Below are 16,074 nucleotides of genomic sequence, written 5' to 3' on the forward strand. Positions count from 1 at the left end.
AGGGTCCCTCTCCAGGGTTGTGAGCTCCTGTCATCATCCCTTTGCTCTCCTAGTAGCTGCCATTGCGGTGTGTGATGGCGGATTCTCTACAGCATGCTCGTCGTAGCGCCCACAGCAGGGAGAGGAACGCCTCAGGCGGTTAGTTAATTAGTTAATTAAAACAACCCCTCGGCCGAGCTGGGGGCTCTCTCGGTCCGCTCTCCCCTTTGGGGAGCTCGGCGCCTCCGGGCCGCCAGGGGGCGCTGCCGCTGCCCGCCGCTCCTTGCGCCGCCGCTCGCGGGCGCTTCCGGCGGGGGGGCGGGGGCGGCTGTCGCCGGGTCGCGGCGGCCGCAGGTGGGGCGGGAGGGGAACGGCGCGACCGGCGGGGCTGGGGGAGCGGGACGGGGGTGCTGAGGGGGCACAAGGGACGGGGGGCTGTGAGGGCAGCCGGAGGGGCAGGAGGGGAGTTGGGGTGCCGGGCCCGGTCTGAGGGGAGTGATGGGGGTCAGGGGCGGCTGGGTGTGAGGCCGCAGCCCGGGCTGCTGTGTGGTGGCTGGGGGTGCCAGGAGGGGCCGGGCAGCGCTGGGAGCCGCGGGGCGGGTTGGGTACAGGGAGGGGTTCCGGCCCCGGGGGTGGCGGTGGGGGACAGGCGGGTGTGGGACGCAGGGCAGCACCTGGGCTGGTGGCACCTGGCGCAGGTGGAGGTGCGGGGTGCTGAGCCTGCCTGTCCTTCCCTGCAGGATGCGGCGGTGGCCGGTGCTGCTCTTCCTGGCCTGGGTCTGCTTGCTGTTCTTCGCTGGGATCGCGCTCTTCATGAGCGGCTTCCTGCTCACCCGGATTGAGCTTCCCAGCAGCAGCTCCTGCTCAGACCCGCTGGTGCCGCCACTCTGGGAGAGGCAGAGCCTCCCGCCGGGCTCTTGTTGGGCACCCCAGCGCTTTTCCAAGGCCGTGCTTGTCATCATCGATGCCCTCCGTTTCGAGTTCGCCCACTTTAACCCAGCCAAGGCCAGCCCGCTGCCCTACGAGAACAAGCTGAGTTTCTTGCACCACCTCACAACCTCCCAGCCTCGCCATGCCCGCCTCTACCGCTTCCGAGCCGACCCCCCAACTGCCACCATGCAGCGCATCAAGGGCCTCACTACCGGCTCGCTGCCCACTTTCATCGATGTGGGCAGCAACTTTGCCACCTACGCGATCCAGGAGGACAACCTGCTGTCACAGCTGGTGCAGAACGGTAGGTGGGCAGGGGTGGTGTCATGCAAACCAGTGGTCAGGACTTGCGCAGGAGCTTTATTCCTCTGTACCTGCGAAGGGAACTGCTTGTGCAACCTCCACCCTGTCAGCTGATTCCTTTGCCATACTGAGCTGACAGCTGTCTTAGACAGAGCTGTCACACAGGCAGGGTTTTTCCAGCTTGTACTGGGAGTAAGAGGTGGTGGGGACCATGACTTCTTCATCTTCAAAGATGAAGAGAAAGCAGGCTAAAGTGGCTGTACTGGTGGTGCCTGTCACAAGGTCACTACCAGGAATGGCTGTACAAAGCCAAGGGCAATCAGTCATGTCATGTTTGCATTCAGATGAGGTGCACAACGAGGGAGGAGCTGGTGCTGGGTGTGCTGTGGGGGTGTTGCTCAGGCAGCAAGCGTGCCTGGCCTGCTGCCTGCACCTGGTAGGCAGCAACCTCATCACAATTTCTTTGTGGTTTGGTGCTGCTGGAGTGTGCTTAGTGCAGCTGCAAAGGGCTTGTTAGAGTGGGATGGTAGAGTAGATAAAAGGGGGTGGGATGCAGTCTTGTGTTTCCCAGCGAAATTTCCTTCTGGGACTCAGGGCCGCACAAATACCGGTGCCTGGGATAAGGCACTGTGACTGGGTTGTCCACTCCTCTGTGTGCGAGCAAGGTGGGCAAACACAGTAGATCATCTGAGGTGAAAAACGCTGGTCACTCTGTGCCAGAGAAGGCACCTTGGAGGAAACAGTCCTCGCTCCCAGGCTGGAGAGGTTCTGCAGAAACTAGGAGGGCTGACTGGGGGCAGGCACAACATGCAAAGCGAGGGCCGTGGGAAGCATCAGAGTTGTTGCCTTCTCTTTCGTGCATATGAAAACCCACCGCTGTTGAGTTTAAAGCCGGAGCCCGGACCTCACGTCTTCTACTCAACCCCTGTCAGCAGCAATGTACAGCCTTGTGTTTTACAGTGGGGTCGTGAGCCTTGGGGAAGGGCTTCTCTGTTCATGCTGCACCTTCCCAGGTGCTGCAGCAGGATGGTGTGTACTTACCTGCTTCCTGGCCTGCTCAACCCACAGGTCTCTCTGCTGAGGTGATGTCTCAGAGCTCAATTATAAACAGCGAGGTTGTGCTGTTGGATTTGGTGGGAGGGTCACTTGTGGGCTTAGGAACAGAGGTGGTCACTCCCCGTATTCAAATTCATGTACAACCAGATGGTCATTTTAATTTAGGTCACTTTCGAGCGTAGGTTGGAGTGGAGCCAGTGCTCTGGATCCTGACCTGGATCTGCCCAGGCTCTTTGCACCAGTGTGGGTAACATCATGACTTGGGTGGGCTCTCTGCTCTCATTAATTCCTTTCTTGTCAACTCAGGAAGGAGAGTGATCTTCATGGGCGATGACACTTGGGAAGGACTCTTCCCCAAGAAGTTTTTCCGCTCGTATTTCTTCCCTTCTTTTAATGTGAAGGATCTTCACACTGTGGACAATGGGATCCTGCAGCATCTCTATCCAACTGGTAAGCAGCACTATTCCCAGAGCCTGGATAACCCTTTGTGTTGTGTGGGGGCCCTGCTGCAAGTTTGGGGTAGGGTTGAAGAGTTTTTTCTGTCACAGAGTGGCACCGGGCAGTCACACATTGCTGTCTGGGGATTACATTGATGTAGCTGGATTTCCACAGATAAGCTGGCTTTTGGAGCCTGTAAACTGTTTCTGGAAGTACCTTTCCCCTGTCCGGGAGGGAGTGCAGCTCGATGGGACAAGGTTGGACTTCTGTGTTTGTCCTAGTAATACAGTGCCAGGGTGGAGCAGGCGGAGCAGCTTAACTGTGAGACGTGGCTGCCTGGACAGGGACACCGTGTTCTGGGAAACACACAACAGTGCAGCTGTTCACTGGGAGGCATCAGTGGCTGCCAGCCTTGGGAAGAAGGTGGAGCGTGGGATTGGTGTGTGAATTTTAGGTGATTTCACACCCTTCCCTGAGGTCCTGGGACTGAGGGGATTGCTCTTTTTTTAATCTGTGTATTAATCTAGCTGAATCAGGGGTTCAGTAGCCTTTCATGAGGATGTCCTTGTGGGAGAGCTGCAGTTCATCACTCAGCTCCAAATATGTTGGCTTTCATGTGATGAGGTCCTGAAGCAGAGGGGAGAGGCTGGGGTAACTTTTTGTCTAGGGACAGCACTGGTGTGCTGGGCCCATGTCCTGGGTGGGATGCAGAGGGGCACATTGATGAGTCTGAACTGAAATACCTCCGGAGGGGGATTGGAGTTCTGGGTTCTGCTTTTCCTGAGCATCTTCGTGGTTTAGCTCAGGTCTTAGCAGTTTGAGTTAGGTGTTTCAAGGTGACTTGGGTGACACTGGGCCATTCCTCTCCTGAGGATTGCTGATAAAAAACACAGGTACTGGGGCGACTGCTGGGCATTGAGCTCTCCACGATGTTGCACCCAGACACCCACAGACCAAGAGTGTGCCTCTGTTAACACCTGCATCAATCTGCTTGAGGGCTGGGGGTGACTATGGCAGGACGGGAAGAAGCAGCAGTTTCTAGAAGCAACCAGAAAGCTCCAGCGGCTGGATCCAGGCACAGAGCTCGTGCCTGAATCCCAGGCTAGTGTGTGATAAGGCTGCTCTTGTTCTGCAGTGGACAGTGGTGAATGGGACGTGCTGATTGCTCACTTCCTTGGCGTGGACCACTGTGGGCACAAACACGGACCTGACCATCCTGAAATGGCTAAGAAGCTCACACAGATGAACGAGATGCTCAGGTGATGAGCGTGGCAGTGGGGGGGTTGCCAGCTGGCCTCTTCCGTCATCCAGGCTGGTGGGATCTTCCCAAGGCAGATGCAGACGGCAACAGGCAATGCTATCACCATTTATTGCAGGACAATAAAGTGTGGGAGATGCTCCCTGTTAACCCCCGCCCTGCCCATCAGGGAAAGGAGGAAAGGGAAGAGAAACTTGCAAGCTGGAAAATTAAAGAAGCTTTGCTGTGCCTTTTACCATGGAGAATGGCTTTGGCCAGCAGCAGCTGAAACCCCAGCGGTGAGGCAGTCTCAGTTGCATAGAGAGATGTTCACAAGAGGTTTGGTTTCAGAGTAGGGTTGTCCTCAGGTCTTAGAGCCTTGGTTCTCAACCAAGCTGTGCAGCTTGAGTACGGTTGAGCCTCACTCTCTCCGTCTTTAAAATGAACATTGTCACACTGAGATGTTGCTGATGTTTGAAAAGCACATGGAGAGCACTGGCTAGGGAATGCTGCCTTTGCTGCGCCCGCCCGTGAGTTATGCCTTCATGTCAGAGGGCAGAATGGGATCCAGCCATCCTGATCACGCAGCCATGCCTCAGCCTGAAATGCTGCAGCTTTTGACTCTTAAGACTGCTTTAGTATGTGGAAGGAGTGGGTCACTTGCCCTGTTGCATCTGAGAGCGTGGTATATATCATGGCAGGGACAAATCCCTTTTTTTTTCCTTAAAAGTAGGAGATTGCTCATGCAGCATGATACAATGTACAAGACCCAAATACAAGTTGCCTAAAATTTGGTCCTTTTGAATTGTATTTTGTCAAGATCCCTGAAGGCACTGAGGAACCAGCCACCGTTGCCTGGAGACCTAAGATCAATCCACTGTGTCTCAGGGCTCTGAATTTTCAGTTTGGTTTTAAGATATCCGTTGCCCTGGTACCTGGCACAGTTGTTACAGCTCTGCATCAGCACTTAGATTTGCTCCTACCCTTTTGTGGGTTTCGCCTCTGTGGTGCATGCAGGCTTGGTGAGGACATGTCCTCTCCCACCTGGGCTGTTTGGGCCCTGACAAAGTAGGAGTTGACCTTCTTTATCCTGGTGGCAGGTCCTTGGTGGATCACCTGAGGAATGACACCCTTCTTCTGGTGGCTGGGGACCACGGCATGACAGAGACTGGAGACCATGGTGGCGACAGCGAGAAGGAAGTGAATGCAGCTTTGTTTGTGTACAGCAAAACACCCCTGTTTGGCAGTGGCCCTCCAGAGGTGAGAAGCAGCTGTCACTGCCTGGGATGGCATCTGGGGTGAAAACTGCATCCTGGGTTACAGCAAGTAACCTTTTGATGGGATTGTGTAGATTTAGAGGGGTGGGAAGTCTGTAATCTTTCCCAAGGGAAGAATGGAAATGCTGACGTGGGATGCAGGTGACTGAAGTGTTTGGGACCCATGTTCAGGCCCCTCCAGCTGTGAGGGGTGTCTGAGTGGGGCCGGGGGAGCTGCCAGGCCGCGGGGGCTGGACCCAAGGACTTGCAGCTCCCAGCAGCCACCCCATTCCTCTGCAGGGCGCTCAGGGAGAGCCAAGCTATGCCTCTGCCTTCTGCTGTGTTTTTCCCCTTCCTGGCTTCCCCAGATTCCCCTCTGAACAGGAATGTCTTCCCCACCGTCCTCTAGCCTGAGTGAAAAGCCGCAATTGCTGTGTTCTTTCCGAATTTCTGATTCCTCCCCATCTCTTCAGGAGCCTGAGGCCGTTCCCCAGGTGAACCTGGTGCCCACTGTGGCCTTGCTGCTGGGTGTGCCCATCCCCTACAGTAACATTGGGGAAGTGATGGCTGAGCTGTTCTCTGGGGACGGTGACACTGTGTCTGCAGCCCTACAGCAGCTCTCGGTCTACCACATCAATGCCAAGCAGGTACGGCCTATGGTCGGTGTTCCCATTGAACCAGAGAGGAGAAGGAATGGCTTTTTAAGCACAAACCTCTTTTGTTTGGTGAAGGTGGGGTGGTGACATGGTGTTATCTTTGTGGGGAACTTTGAAGAGTTACCTCCTTGCAGTGTTAGCTCCAGTAAAAGGCAGTGCCGTTTTTCCAGAAGAGAAATGAGAGACACCTGTTTAGTGCTTGGTGATAAGTGCTGTGGTGTGGAAAACACTGGCCAGGAAGGTGGCGTCTGCTTCAGGGTGAGGCCTAGTCCCAGGTGGTGAGAGGTGAATTTCGTTACTGGGGATGCTGATGGGGAGGCTGGTTCTTTAAGGCTGGAAATGAACAGGGGCAAGTTTCATTAATGGAGATTCAAGAGTGCAAGTGTATGTTTTGATGCTGCTTCAGTTTTGGAGGAGAAACACTGTTAGCTAAGAAGCTGTTCTAAATTAGTGATGGAAGGAAAATAGTAACGAAGGCCTAAATAAAAGAAATACCATGTAACAGGTGACAATAAAGTGAGGTAGAGAAGGAACAGTTTACACCAAGTGCAACGAAATATGTAACCCCAACAGCTGAGTGACAAAATTTGAACAAAAATGACTATACCAGACATAAAATAAGCCCAGACAATGGAGCAAGCCAGAGCCTCTATGGAGGACGAGAGCTGTTGGTTGTGGCTCTTGGCATGCTACAGAACCAGATTTGCCACACGTATTACAAGGCACGTGTCTTAACAAAGTGCCAGCCTGCCTTTGGGGGACCCCAGGATTGCTGGGAGGACACAATAACTCCCCCATCCAGCTCTCAGGTGAACACCTGGGTTTCTCAAGGACGAAGCCAAACCAGACCAGGGGCCAGATGCCTGGAAGCAACCTGAGATGTGCCAGCTGGAGGCCACTGGTGCAGATCAGTGAGGAACTGGGGAGGATAGCGCTGCTGATGGGATGGCAGAAGTGTTCAGCCTCTTTGCTGTGTGTTTAAAAGACAAAGCACTCTGCTGCTCTATGAAGGTGATAGTGTGCATTACTGTTCATCAGTCACTGAGTGTATCGACCATCATCTGTTGGGAGTTAGCATTATCCAGTCCTACTTGTTTAAATATTTGCAGTCATTTGCCTGTGGCTCGATCATGGTGTTGAAGAAGCTTTTGCATGCCAGGGGTGTCATGCAGGCCTGGGAGGGAGCTGGTGCATGTGTTTGCAGGGGCTGGCTGACACTGCCTGAGCCCTGAGGCAGCTATAAGACATGTGAGGGTATTGGTGTGTTTCAGGGCTTGAGCAGATCTACAGCAGCTGGGTGTTTGTGTAGGTACCCTGCCCTGGTAAGGCCCTTGTGAGACTTTTTCTATGACGTTGGGATCATAGCTGCCTCTGTTCCTGTGCCCTTGACGTAGGAAGCAGAATGAGATCTATTTAGATGGAGCAGTTTGATTTGATCTACTATAAGCTCTTTAATTTTATGTCTGTCCTCAGACAAAAAATGTAAAAGTCAACATCAAGTGCAAATTAATAGCTGGTAGTGACTTGCACTTCTGGAGAACGTTTGCCTAATTGTTTCCAAATACTCTATATAAAACTCCTTAGTGATGCACAGTGTTACCAAAGGTACATCTGCTGGTCAAGAACCAAGAGGAGTCAGTATGGCTGTTGGGGTGGATATATCACTTGAGAGGCATGTCCTTTTGGCAGAAGGGTTGTATTTCCTGCCAGTCACATCCTGGATTTGAGTGACCAGCCCTGGATGATGCAACTGGGGATGGGTCTCTCCTGGAGGGGTTTGGCAGATTGGGCCTGTTTCCATTCTGAAGGGGCTGAGTGAGGAAGACAACTGTGACTTCTGTTCCCAGTGGTCCCAGTGCAACTGTGTGACCCCGTGTCCCCTCTCCTGTAGGTGGACCGCTTCCTGCGCTCATACTCACTGGTGGCTCAGGACCTGCCGGCAGAGCAGCTCCAGCGCCTGCAGGAGCTCTTCTCCAGTGCCGTGGAGGAGCACACTCAGCTCCTCATCCAGGTGCAGGGGATGACGCCGGTGCCTCCAGAGCTGGAGTCCAGGCTGAGGAACCTCATCGGTCGCTTCCAACTCTACCTGCGGGAGGCACGGGCTGTGTGCACCCAGTCCTGGGCCCGCTTCCAGCCCCTGCGGATGGTGGGGGGCTGCACCCTCATCGCTGCTTCGTGCTTGCTCTGCTACGTGGCCTCAGAGCTGGCTGCAGTGTCGGACTCTTTCTATCGCAGCTGCCTCCTGTACCCACTGCTTTGGGGCCTGGTGGGGGTTTTTCTGCTTGGGCTGGCCCATGTGTTTACCCAGGAGGGGCTGGATCTGCTCCTGGTGTCATCATGGGCAGCCGCAGCTTCTCAGCTGGGATTTTTCTGGCACTGGTGGGGCCGGTATCCCAAGCGGGCCCGTTTGGCAGGCGGTCAGCCACCCTTGGCCAGCATTGGCCTGAGACAGAGGCTGCGAGCGTGGCTGGGGCTGGCCTTCCCCATGGGCATTCTGCTCTTCCGCTGCGGAGCAATGTTCTCTGATAGCTTTGTGGTGGCCGAGGCACGGGTGGCCCCATTCTTGCTGGCCTCACTGGTGATGTTACTGGTGGGGAAGCTCCACTGGGATGGCCGCCTGACTGTGCCAGAAGGCCCCAAGCAGCAGCTCCTTGGCTTTTCTTCTTACCGGCGAGAGATCTGGTACCTGCTGTGCCTTGTGGCGGTGCTCCTGGTCTGCATGCGCCTCTCTGGTTTCTTCCACCAGTGCCGTGAAGAAATCCAGCAGTGCCGGCCCTCTCTTTTCCTCTCCCCCCTTGCCAGCCTGAGAAACACACGGGCCAAGAACCTCTTCTACCTCCTGTGCGTGGCCTTGCTGGCTGGGCTGGTCTATGCAGTGCGGAGCTGGCTGCGACACTATGGCAATCTGAACAGCTCAGACCCTCTCGTGCTCTTTGTGCGCTGGGGGTTCCCACTGGTGGTCCTGTGCATCGCCTGCTACTGGGCTGTTGCCTCCAGCGCTGATGACTCTCTGGGCAAGCTGCAGGAGCTGGTGCAGGTGGCAGTTGTTGCCTTTCCGTGGGCTGTCTATGGACTGGCGTCTGTGGGGCTGCTGCTCCTGCTGTGCAATCCCATGACGGTGTTCGCCAAGGACACACGGGAGTCGGCGGGATCCATCGTCACTCCCTACCTGGGGGTTCCCAGCTCTGAAGTCGACTTCCTCCACGTCATCCCTCAGATCTACAAGAGGATGCAGGAGTCTCAGAAGAGCCGCCTGGAGCGGGCCAGCACCAAGGCCACTGTCGCAGCCTACGGGCTGGGCAGCGTGTACTCCGCAGCCCTGGTCATAGCACTCACTCTGCTGGGCTTCCTGCTGATGCTTCTGCACAGCGAGCGGCTGAGTCTCGCCTTCCTTCTCCTCTTCCTGGAGGCCTTCGTGCTGCTGCACATCCACACACGTGCCAGAGGCCTTGCTGGAGATGCTGGTGAGTCAGGGCTCAGTAGAGCATCCTCTGGAGGTGTGACCTTATCTGCAGCTACATTGTTTTCTTTCTGGTGGGACAGGCAGGGCCCAGTCTCTGCTCTTGGAGAACAGTGGTGCACGGATCCTCATGGGATCGTAGAATCATAGAATAGTTTTGGTTGGAAGTGACCTTCAAAGGATGTCTAGTCCAACCCCCCTGCAATGAGCAGGGACATCTGCAACTAGATCAGGTTGCTTAGAGCCCCATCCAGCCTGGCCTGGGATGTCTCCAGGGATGGGGCATTGACCACCTCTCTGGGCAACCTGGGCCAGTGTGTCACCACCCTCAGTGTAAAAAATTTCTCCTTTATGTCTGGCCTGAATCTCCCTTCTTTTAGTTTAAAACCATTACCCCTTGTCCTGTTATAACAGGCCCTGCTAAAAAGTCTGTCCCCACCTTTCTTATCAGCCCCTTTGAAGTACTGAAAGGCCACAATAAGGTCTCCCTGGAGCGTTCTCTTCTCCAGGCTGAGCCCTCTCCAGCTTTTTTAAAGCTGTGTAAATCCTCTAGTAGAAGAGAGATGCATGCAGCAGGGATGTAATGTGGGAGGAGGACAAGTCCCTTGTGTCAGAGAAGGAGGCTCTACACCCATTCCATCTTCCCAGGGTGTGAGCAGCCACCAGACCTCACAGCTGCTGAGGGAGTCCAGTAGCAGGACAGGCAGCAGAGGGGTTGCCTGGCCCCTCACTGTATCTGTGGTGGGACCCTGCCTGGTTTCTGTCTCTGAAACAGAGACTGTGGAATGGGAACCTGGAATAAAAATCAACAGGCTTTTTTTGACCTTGGATCTGTCTTGTTCCTCGATGCTGATCTCTCAGTCTTTTTTTAATTTTTTTTTGTCTCTCAGAGCCTTTTTCAGTGCCCTGGTATGCAGTCATCTCCTGGCTCCTTGCTGCTTCCCAGTTCTTCTATTCCACAGGCCACCAGCCTATCTTCCCGGCCATCCACTGGAATGCGGCCTTTGTGGGCTTCCACCTTGACCACAGCACAAACCTCCTGCCCGCTGTCCTTGTGGGCGCAAACACCTTTGCCTCCCATATCCTCTTTGCAGGTAAATTAGTTTCTTCCTGGGCTGTTGAGCTTGAGCAGATATGGCTCAGCTGCTTTGCCTTGTCTGGGTGCTTGTAGGCTGACCAGGAGGTGGTGAAGGCTATGGCACCAGCTGAACAGCAGTGTTCTTGCTGTCCCTTTCTGAGGCCACAGAGCTGCCCATGGCCTGCAGCATTCCATGCAGTTGTGGCTGACCAGCAAACTGGAGCTGGGGTATGCGCCTCCTGCACATCCAGGGCATGATGGTGTGAGCCTAAACTGTTCCTCACCTCCTGGGCTCCAGTAACTTCATGTGTCTTTGTCCTTGAGGTAGTTGGCTGCCCTCTGCTCCTGCTTTGGCCCTTTGTGTGTGAGATGCCCAGCTCACAGAGGAAGAAGCCCAAGAAGGAGCCCCGGGAAGAGCTGCAGGAGGTGGAGGAGCACATGATGGAGATGAGGCTGCGGGAGTCCCCGGAGAAGTTCTCCACTGCACTGTTGCAGCTGGGGCTGAAGTACCTCTTTGTCCTTGGAACACAGGTATGGACAGAGGGAGGATGGCTGTGGAGAGGGCTGTCCAAGAGGAAAATCGGTTACTGTGAGAATGATGGGGCACTCTGATGAGATAAAGTCATTAGCCAGGGCATAGTCAGGTCCAGGGTTGATATATCTGGTTGTAGGCAGAAGAGCAGCTGCACAGGTTCTCCTCTCACCATGCCATTTCCTCTGTGCTTTGGGAAGGGTTCTGGTCTGGAAGCCGCAATACGGATCAGGCTGCTTTTTGTACCCATCTGCCCAGAATGGCAATATCTGTTCAGAAACTGCAGGATTGTGATCCTGCTCCTCTTGACCATGCCCATCTATTTTCCACCAGCTCTTGTTCTCATCTGACCCTGTGCTGTCAATGATACAGATAGCTAAACACCAGGAATTTAATCCCATGAAAGAAGTGAATAGCTTTCTGGGGTTTAGCCCTTCAAATCCTTCTCTTGTGTGGTCAGACCAGAGACAGTGGATGGGAGGAGGCAGGCCCTACAACAGGAGAGCAATTGTCTCTCTCAGTGGAATATTAGGTGAGATTAGGCATAGTGTGAGCCCTCCCCTGTGCTGGCTCTTGCCTTGGAGGGCCTGCATGTACCCTGAGCTGTTTGCCTTCACTGACATGAGGACACGATGGAAGGGAATCCTCTGGGATGCTGATTCCTGGTGTGTGCTGTGCCAGCCTCTCGGGTGTGTGCAGTTTGGTACCACCTTCAAATGTGAGCCTAGTGTCCAGGAGGTCTCTCCAGAGTCACTTGTAACTTGTTTTTCCTGATCTCACCCACAGCTTCTGGCCTGTGTTTGTGCAGCTATGATCCTCAGGAGGCACCTCATGGTCTGGAAGGTCTTTGCCCCAAAGTAAGTCCCAGGAGTTGCTTCGATGCTGTGTTAGGGCTTGTATGCCTGACATCTTGACTAGGGTTTGTAGACAGTAATGTTGGAAGAGACCCTGTGATCAATCTTCTGACTTCTTACCTAGCAGAGGCTGTAGGACTCTCCTTAACTAATTCCTGCTTCAAGATCAAAAGCTGAACTTGAACTAGTGCCTGGAAATTTCTCTTTATTTCCAAGGACACACAGAACTCACCTGGAAGCTAAGAATATTCAGGGCAGAGAGTCAAAGGTAGAGATATCAGACCAGAAATCTTAAACCCAGAAATGCTAAACTAACAAATTTTGGGGCCAGTAGAAGTGTAGGGTGGCCTCAGCCTGTGAGAGATTCAAAATCCTAACTGGTTGTTGTCCTGAACAGCCTCTAAAGCAGAGGCATGCTTGGCTCCCAGGTTGCAGGCAGCAACTGCTGGCGAGTGAATGTAATTCAGGTTTTAGGAATTCAGTCTGCCGGGAGTGAGGGCAGCAGCCTGTTCTTGCAGGTGCAGTTGCTCTGATATCCTTACTGCCTCTGTTGTGCCTGCAGGTTCCTCTTTGAGTCTCTGGGCTTCGTGGTGAGCAGCATCTGTCTCCTGCTGGGGATCTCCCTGGTGATGCGTGTGGACTGTGCCGTCAGCACCTGGTTCAGCCACCTTCAGCTCAGGTAGTGCCGGTGGTGTGGGGAACCTGACCTGCTCGTCGGCCAAGGCTGTGGTTGTCTCCCTGCCTCCCTGGAGCTGGGAGGGACACATGAGCCACCAGCAACGAGTGCCTGCCGGCAGCAGTCAGGGGTCATCCCCAGCTCCCTGCCTCAGCGCTGCACAGAAGGACCAGAGCCAACCGTTCCCCGCTCCTTGCAGTGCTGTTTCTCAGCAGGGGAGATCAGAGCTCTCGCTGGGCATTTGTTGGCAGCAGGAGGACTCTGCTGCAGCAGACCAAGAAGCAAGAGTCCTGAAGTGTTCCTCTGGAGAAATACCAACTGGGGGTCTCCCTGCTGCTCTCCTGACAACTGTCCCCACTGTGCAGCTGGTCAGCTTTGGTGGCCAGCAGGGTGTCACCTTGCCTGTGCAGAGACAGTGACTTGTGGTCAGGGGCCTGCTGAGGAGGGGAAGGAAGGGAGAGATGAGAAGGAAGGCCCTGCAGCCACTGCTGCTCTTCACGTGCTCAGTTTTCATGCTGGAATCAAAAGTGCACATGATTACTCATGCAGATGGTTCCCAGGGTCTCAGTGGCAGCTGCTCCTCTGTAAAGCCAGTTGGTTGCTCTGTAGCAAGACCCCTCCTGCCCTACACTCACTCCCCTTTTCCTGGTCTTCCTCAGCCCTGTGAAGGACCCCCCTGTGAAGGAGAGGAGGCTGGGCAGCCTCGTTGAGCCTGAAGCAGGCTTAGCTTGTTGGAGTGGTAGCAGGGAGAACTGTGTCCATGACCAAGAACTCTCCACTTATGGTCTCCGCCTGTCGCTGTGCTCGTGGGCGGGGCTGTAGCAGCCAGGGCTCCCGATCTCTTCCTAAGTACCTGCACCCAGATGCTGGCTGTTGATGGTGAACAGTTAAGTTGGTGTAGTGATAGAACATTGGCTCATCCCCGTATGGAGGAGAGGGGCATTATGGAGTAGCTGTCCCACTGCGAGAGTGTCCGTGGTCAGAGCTCCAGCACCGGGGAACAGCTGCCCAAAAGCCCTGAGCACACAATAGTTCTTCTGGGAGGTGGCTTCACTCACTGGTGTCTGTGTGTGTGCTAGGGGTTATGTCACCTTGAAGGGTCCCCAGGCACTGCAGCTGTTGGCGCCGGTGATCTCATATTTGGTGCTTATCTCCCTCTCGACCTTGGTGTTCTGCGTGGGCCTTTGTGGCGCAAGTGAGTTACCCCGAACCTGCCCTTGACTGCTTGCAGTCAGGAAACATCGTATTTCTTTCTTTATGGGCAGAGGACAGTGACCATGGTGCCTGGCCACATCCTAGCTAAATTCCCCATGCAGTTCCGATGGGAGCGGGGATTCCATACTGCCCTGAACCACTGTGTGGCATTACTTGGTGCTATGAAACCTTCTGTCTCTTTCCACTTCAGAAGGAGCTGAGGACTGCTTGCCTGAGATTCCTGCAGTGATTTTTGCTCTGGTCCCATTTGTTTTTTAACTCGTGCACCATGACTGCCCCTGTTTGAGTTCTTCACTGCAGGTGGCTAGCATAACTGCAGGCTCTTGACTTCTCTGCCTTGGAGAGTCCTGGGGAAAGTGTCTCGTCACCTCTCCCATCATTTCAGTTCTGGCCATTATGCCCGACTGCTCAGTTGCTGTGGAAAATAGTGCTTGAGGACAGGTTTAGTTTTGTATTTTACCCCTGCAAAATGCTCGCTTAGATGGTAAGCTGCAGTTCCAGGGAGGCTTAAACTGCTCTGATTTTTGGGTTTCCATTGCCTGTCCTCCTTCAGACCTGCTGGCTGTGCTCTGCCACCTCAGCCTCGCATCTCACCTGCCCTGTGGACCTCTCTGCTCAATTTCACCTGTCACAGCCAGGAACTGGTTTGTAGCTGGTGTGACTCTCCAGGCTGCCTTGCTGCCTGGATGCACACACCAGTTCCTAGTGCCAGGCAAGAGGTAGCAGTGCGCGGTGGGGGAAGCTGGAGGGGGCAGGAATGCATCAACCCACAATTAGATGGGCTTAAGCAGTCCCACCATTAAAAATAGGTTATTTGATGTATACTGTGACTCCTTGGTGGCCAGATAGTTCTTGGTGCTGAGGGAGCCGTAATGTTGGGTGAGGCGTGCATCAGCATGGAGAGGAGGAAGGGGATGGAGGTAGCAGCGACCCACTGAATTTTAACGTGAGGTTAGTCTAAATAACACATGTTGCTAAACTATGAGGCTGGAGCCCAAATACGCCCTGTTGTAACCTTGTAACCTGGTCAGGAGCTTGCTGCCTGTCTTTATTTGTGCTTGCAGAAATCCTTATGTTTGCTCATGCTGTAGTACTGGCCTGTGACATCCCTGCAGCTGCCACCCAGGCCCCTGGGCTTCCTTCTCTCCCATCTCTGGGACTAGTTCCTCTTTCAGTGGCCACCTTCACACTGCTGAGCCTTCCTGTACCCCTTGTTCGTGGTTAGAGACTCGGACAGCGTGTGGGCATCCTCTCCTCATCCTTCCATCTCGCCCCTCTGCCCTCCTGCGGGGGCTGTAGGCTCACGACCCCAGGAGGCTGCAGCGCCACAGAAGCACGCATAAGTCACTGGAGATAAACAAAACTGCAGTAACAAAGCTGCAAATGCGTTCTTGTCACTGCGGAGATGCCAAGGAGTGCTAGCTGCTTGGCCAAGGCAGACTGGCTACTACACCAAAGAATTCACATTCAAGGAGACGAGTTTTCCAAGGGCTGGAGATGCTCTTGCTTTCTTTCATTGTCTTTTTTAGTCTTTGCCAACCCTCCCCAGCTGCCCTCAAGCTGATATTTTGTTGTTGTTTTTTGGCTGATGTTCTCCTGAGTGTGCTGGGGATAAAAGAGTTGGTGACATTGGAAGCAGGACATGCCGCTGCTCCTAGAGCAGACGTGGCTGTGTTTGCTGATTTAAAACCTCAAGGAGCATCCAGAGGAAGGCGCCTGCTGGTCCAAACCAGGGCTCTTTGGGAATCCCGGCCTGCTGGGGAGCAGGCCCTGCCCTACATCCCTGCTGAGGTTGTCATTGGAGCCTGCTGGGTCTCTCCTGGAGCAGTTATTCCAACTGGTTTGTTTCTGGTCCCTGTGTCCCATGGCTGAGGGTGACAGGGGATGTGTCATCCTCAGCATGCTCTGCAGTGCATTTTCATCCCGCGCTCCTCAAAGCTGCTGCGGAATTCTGTTTGGAGCGTCTCCCCGCGCTGGTCCATGGGGCTGGCACTGCCGTGGGGAGCCTGGGGCTCCATGTATCACTGTTCTCACGCCCGTTTCTCTATCCCACCCCTCCCTGCTCTTCCCTCAGCACTTGAGGCACGGTCGTGTTCTTGGTGTCTCCCCTTCCTTGGGGAAGCAGCGGTGCTGGCGTGCGGGAGCCCAGCTGGGGAGCGCTGCCCTTTCCCCAACCTCTGATTCCACTCGTCAAGTGGCTTGGAGTGGGATTGTTGTTTTGTTTTGGTTTTGTTATTAACCTCTCTGTGCCTCAGTACCCCATTTGGGATAAAAAAACATAAGGGGATGAACCCAGTTCTAGAAAGCAATTTGCGACCTCTGCATGCAGCGTGGTGCTATGCTTTCCTGGGTATCTACATATCTGGCCGTTACTGCTTTTGTTCCCACTCAGCAGCTGCGCTGG

General features: G+C 54.4%; 1 protein-coding gene across 2 annotated transcripts; it reads left to right on the plus strand.

Annotated features, from left to right (window-relative positions):
• Positions 1–19: 19 nt before the first annotated feature.
• On the plus strand, positions 20–14,492 carry PIGO (phosphatidylinositol glycan anchor biosynthesis class O). Of its 2 annotated transcripts, none has more exons than XM_082074308.1 (11): positions 20–138; positions 720–1,213; positions 2,575–2,718; positions 3,842–3,965; positions 5,044–5,203; positions 5,673–5,846; positions 7,747–9,319; positions 10,206–10,409; positions 10,722–10,924; positions 11,712–11,782; positions 12,342–14,492. In XM_082074308.1, exons 2-11 carry the CDS (start codon positions 721–723, stop codon positions 12,460–12,462), a joined length of 3,267 nt encoding a protein of 1,088 aa, XP_081930434.1. In that variant the 5' UTR covers positions 20–138; position 720; the 3' UTR covers positions 12,463–14,492. The 2 variants fall into 2 exon arrangements, with proteins under 2 accessions (XP_081930434.1, XP_081930433.1); XM_082074307.1 differs by lacking the exon at positions 20–138 and adding an exon at positions 303–333.
• Positions 14,493–16,074: the final 1,582 nt, after the last annotated feature.

The sequence above is a fragment of the Streptopelia decaocto genome, assembly GCF_964273445.1.
Source record: "Streptopelia decaocto genome assembly, chromosome: Z".
In the NCBI taxonomy this organism is placed as follows: Eukaryota; Metazoa; Chordata; class Aves; order Columbiformes; family Columbidae; genus Streptopelia; species Streptopelia decaocto.

Bases quoted from the DNA above. Each gene is read 5' to 3' on its own strand.
- PIGO (XM_082074308.1), top strand. From the start codon at position 721: ATGCGGCGGTGGCCGGTGCTGCTCTTCCTGGCCTGGGTCTGCTTGCTG. The intron at 1,214-2,574 runs GTAGGTGGGCAG...TTGTCAACTCAG, and splicing joins GTCACAGCTGGTGCAGAACG to GAAGGAGAGTGATCTTCATG. The intron at 2,719-3,841 runs GTAAGCAGCACT...CTTGTTCTGCAG, and splicing joins GCAGCATCTCTATCCAACTG to TGGACAGTGGTGAATGGGAC.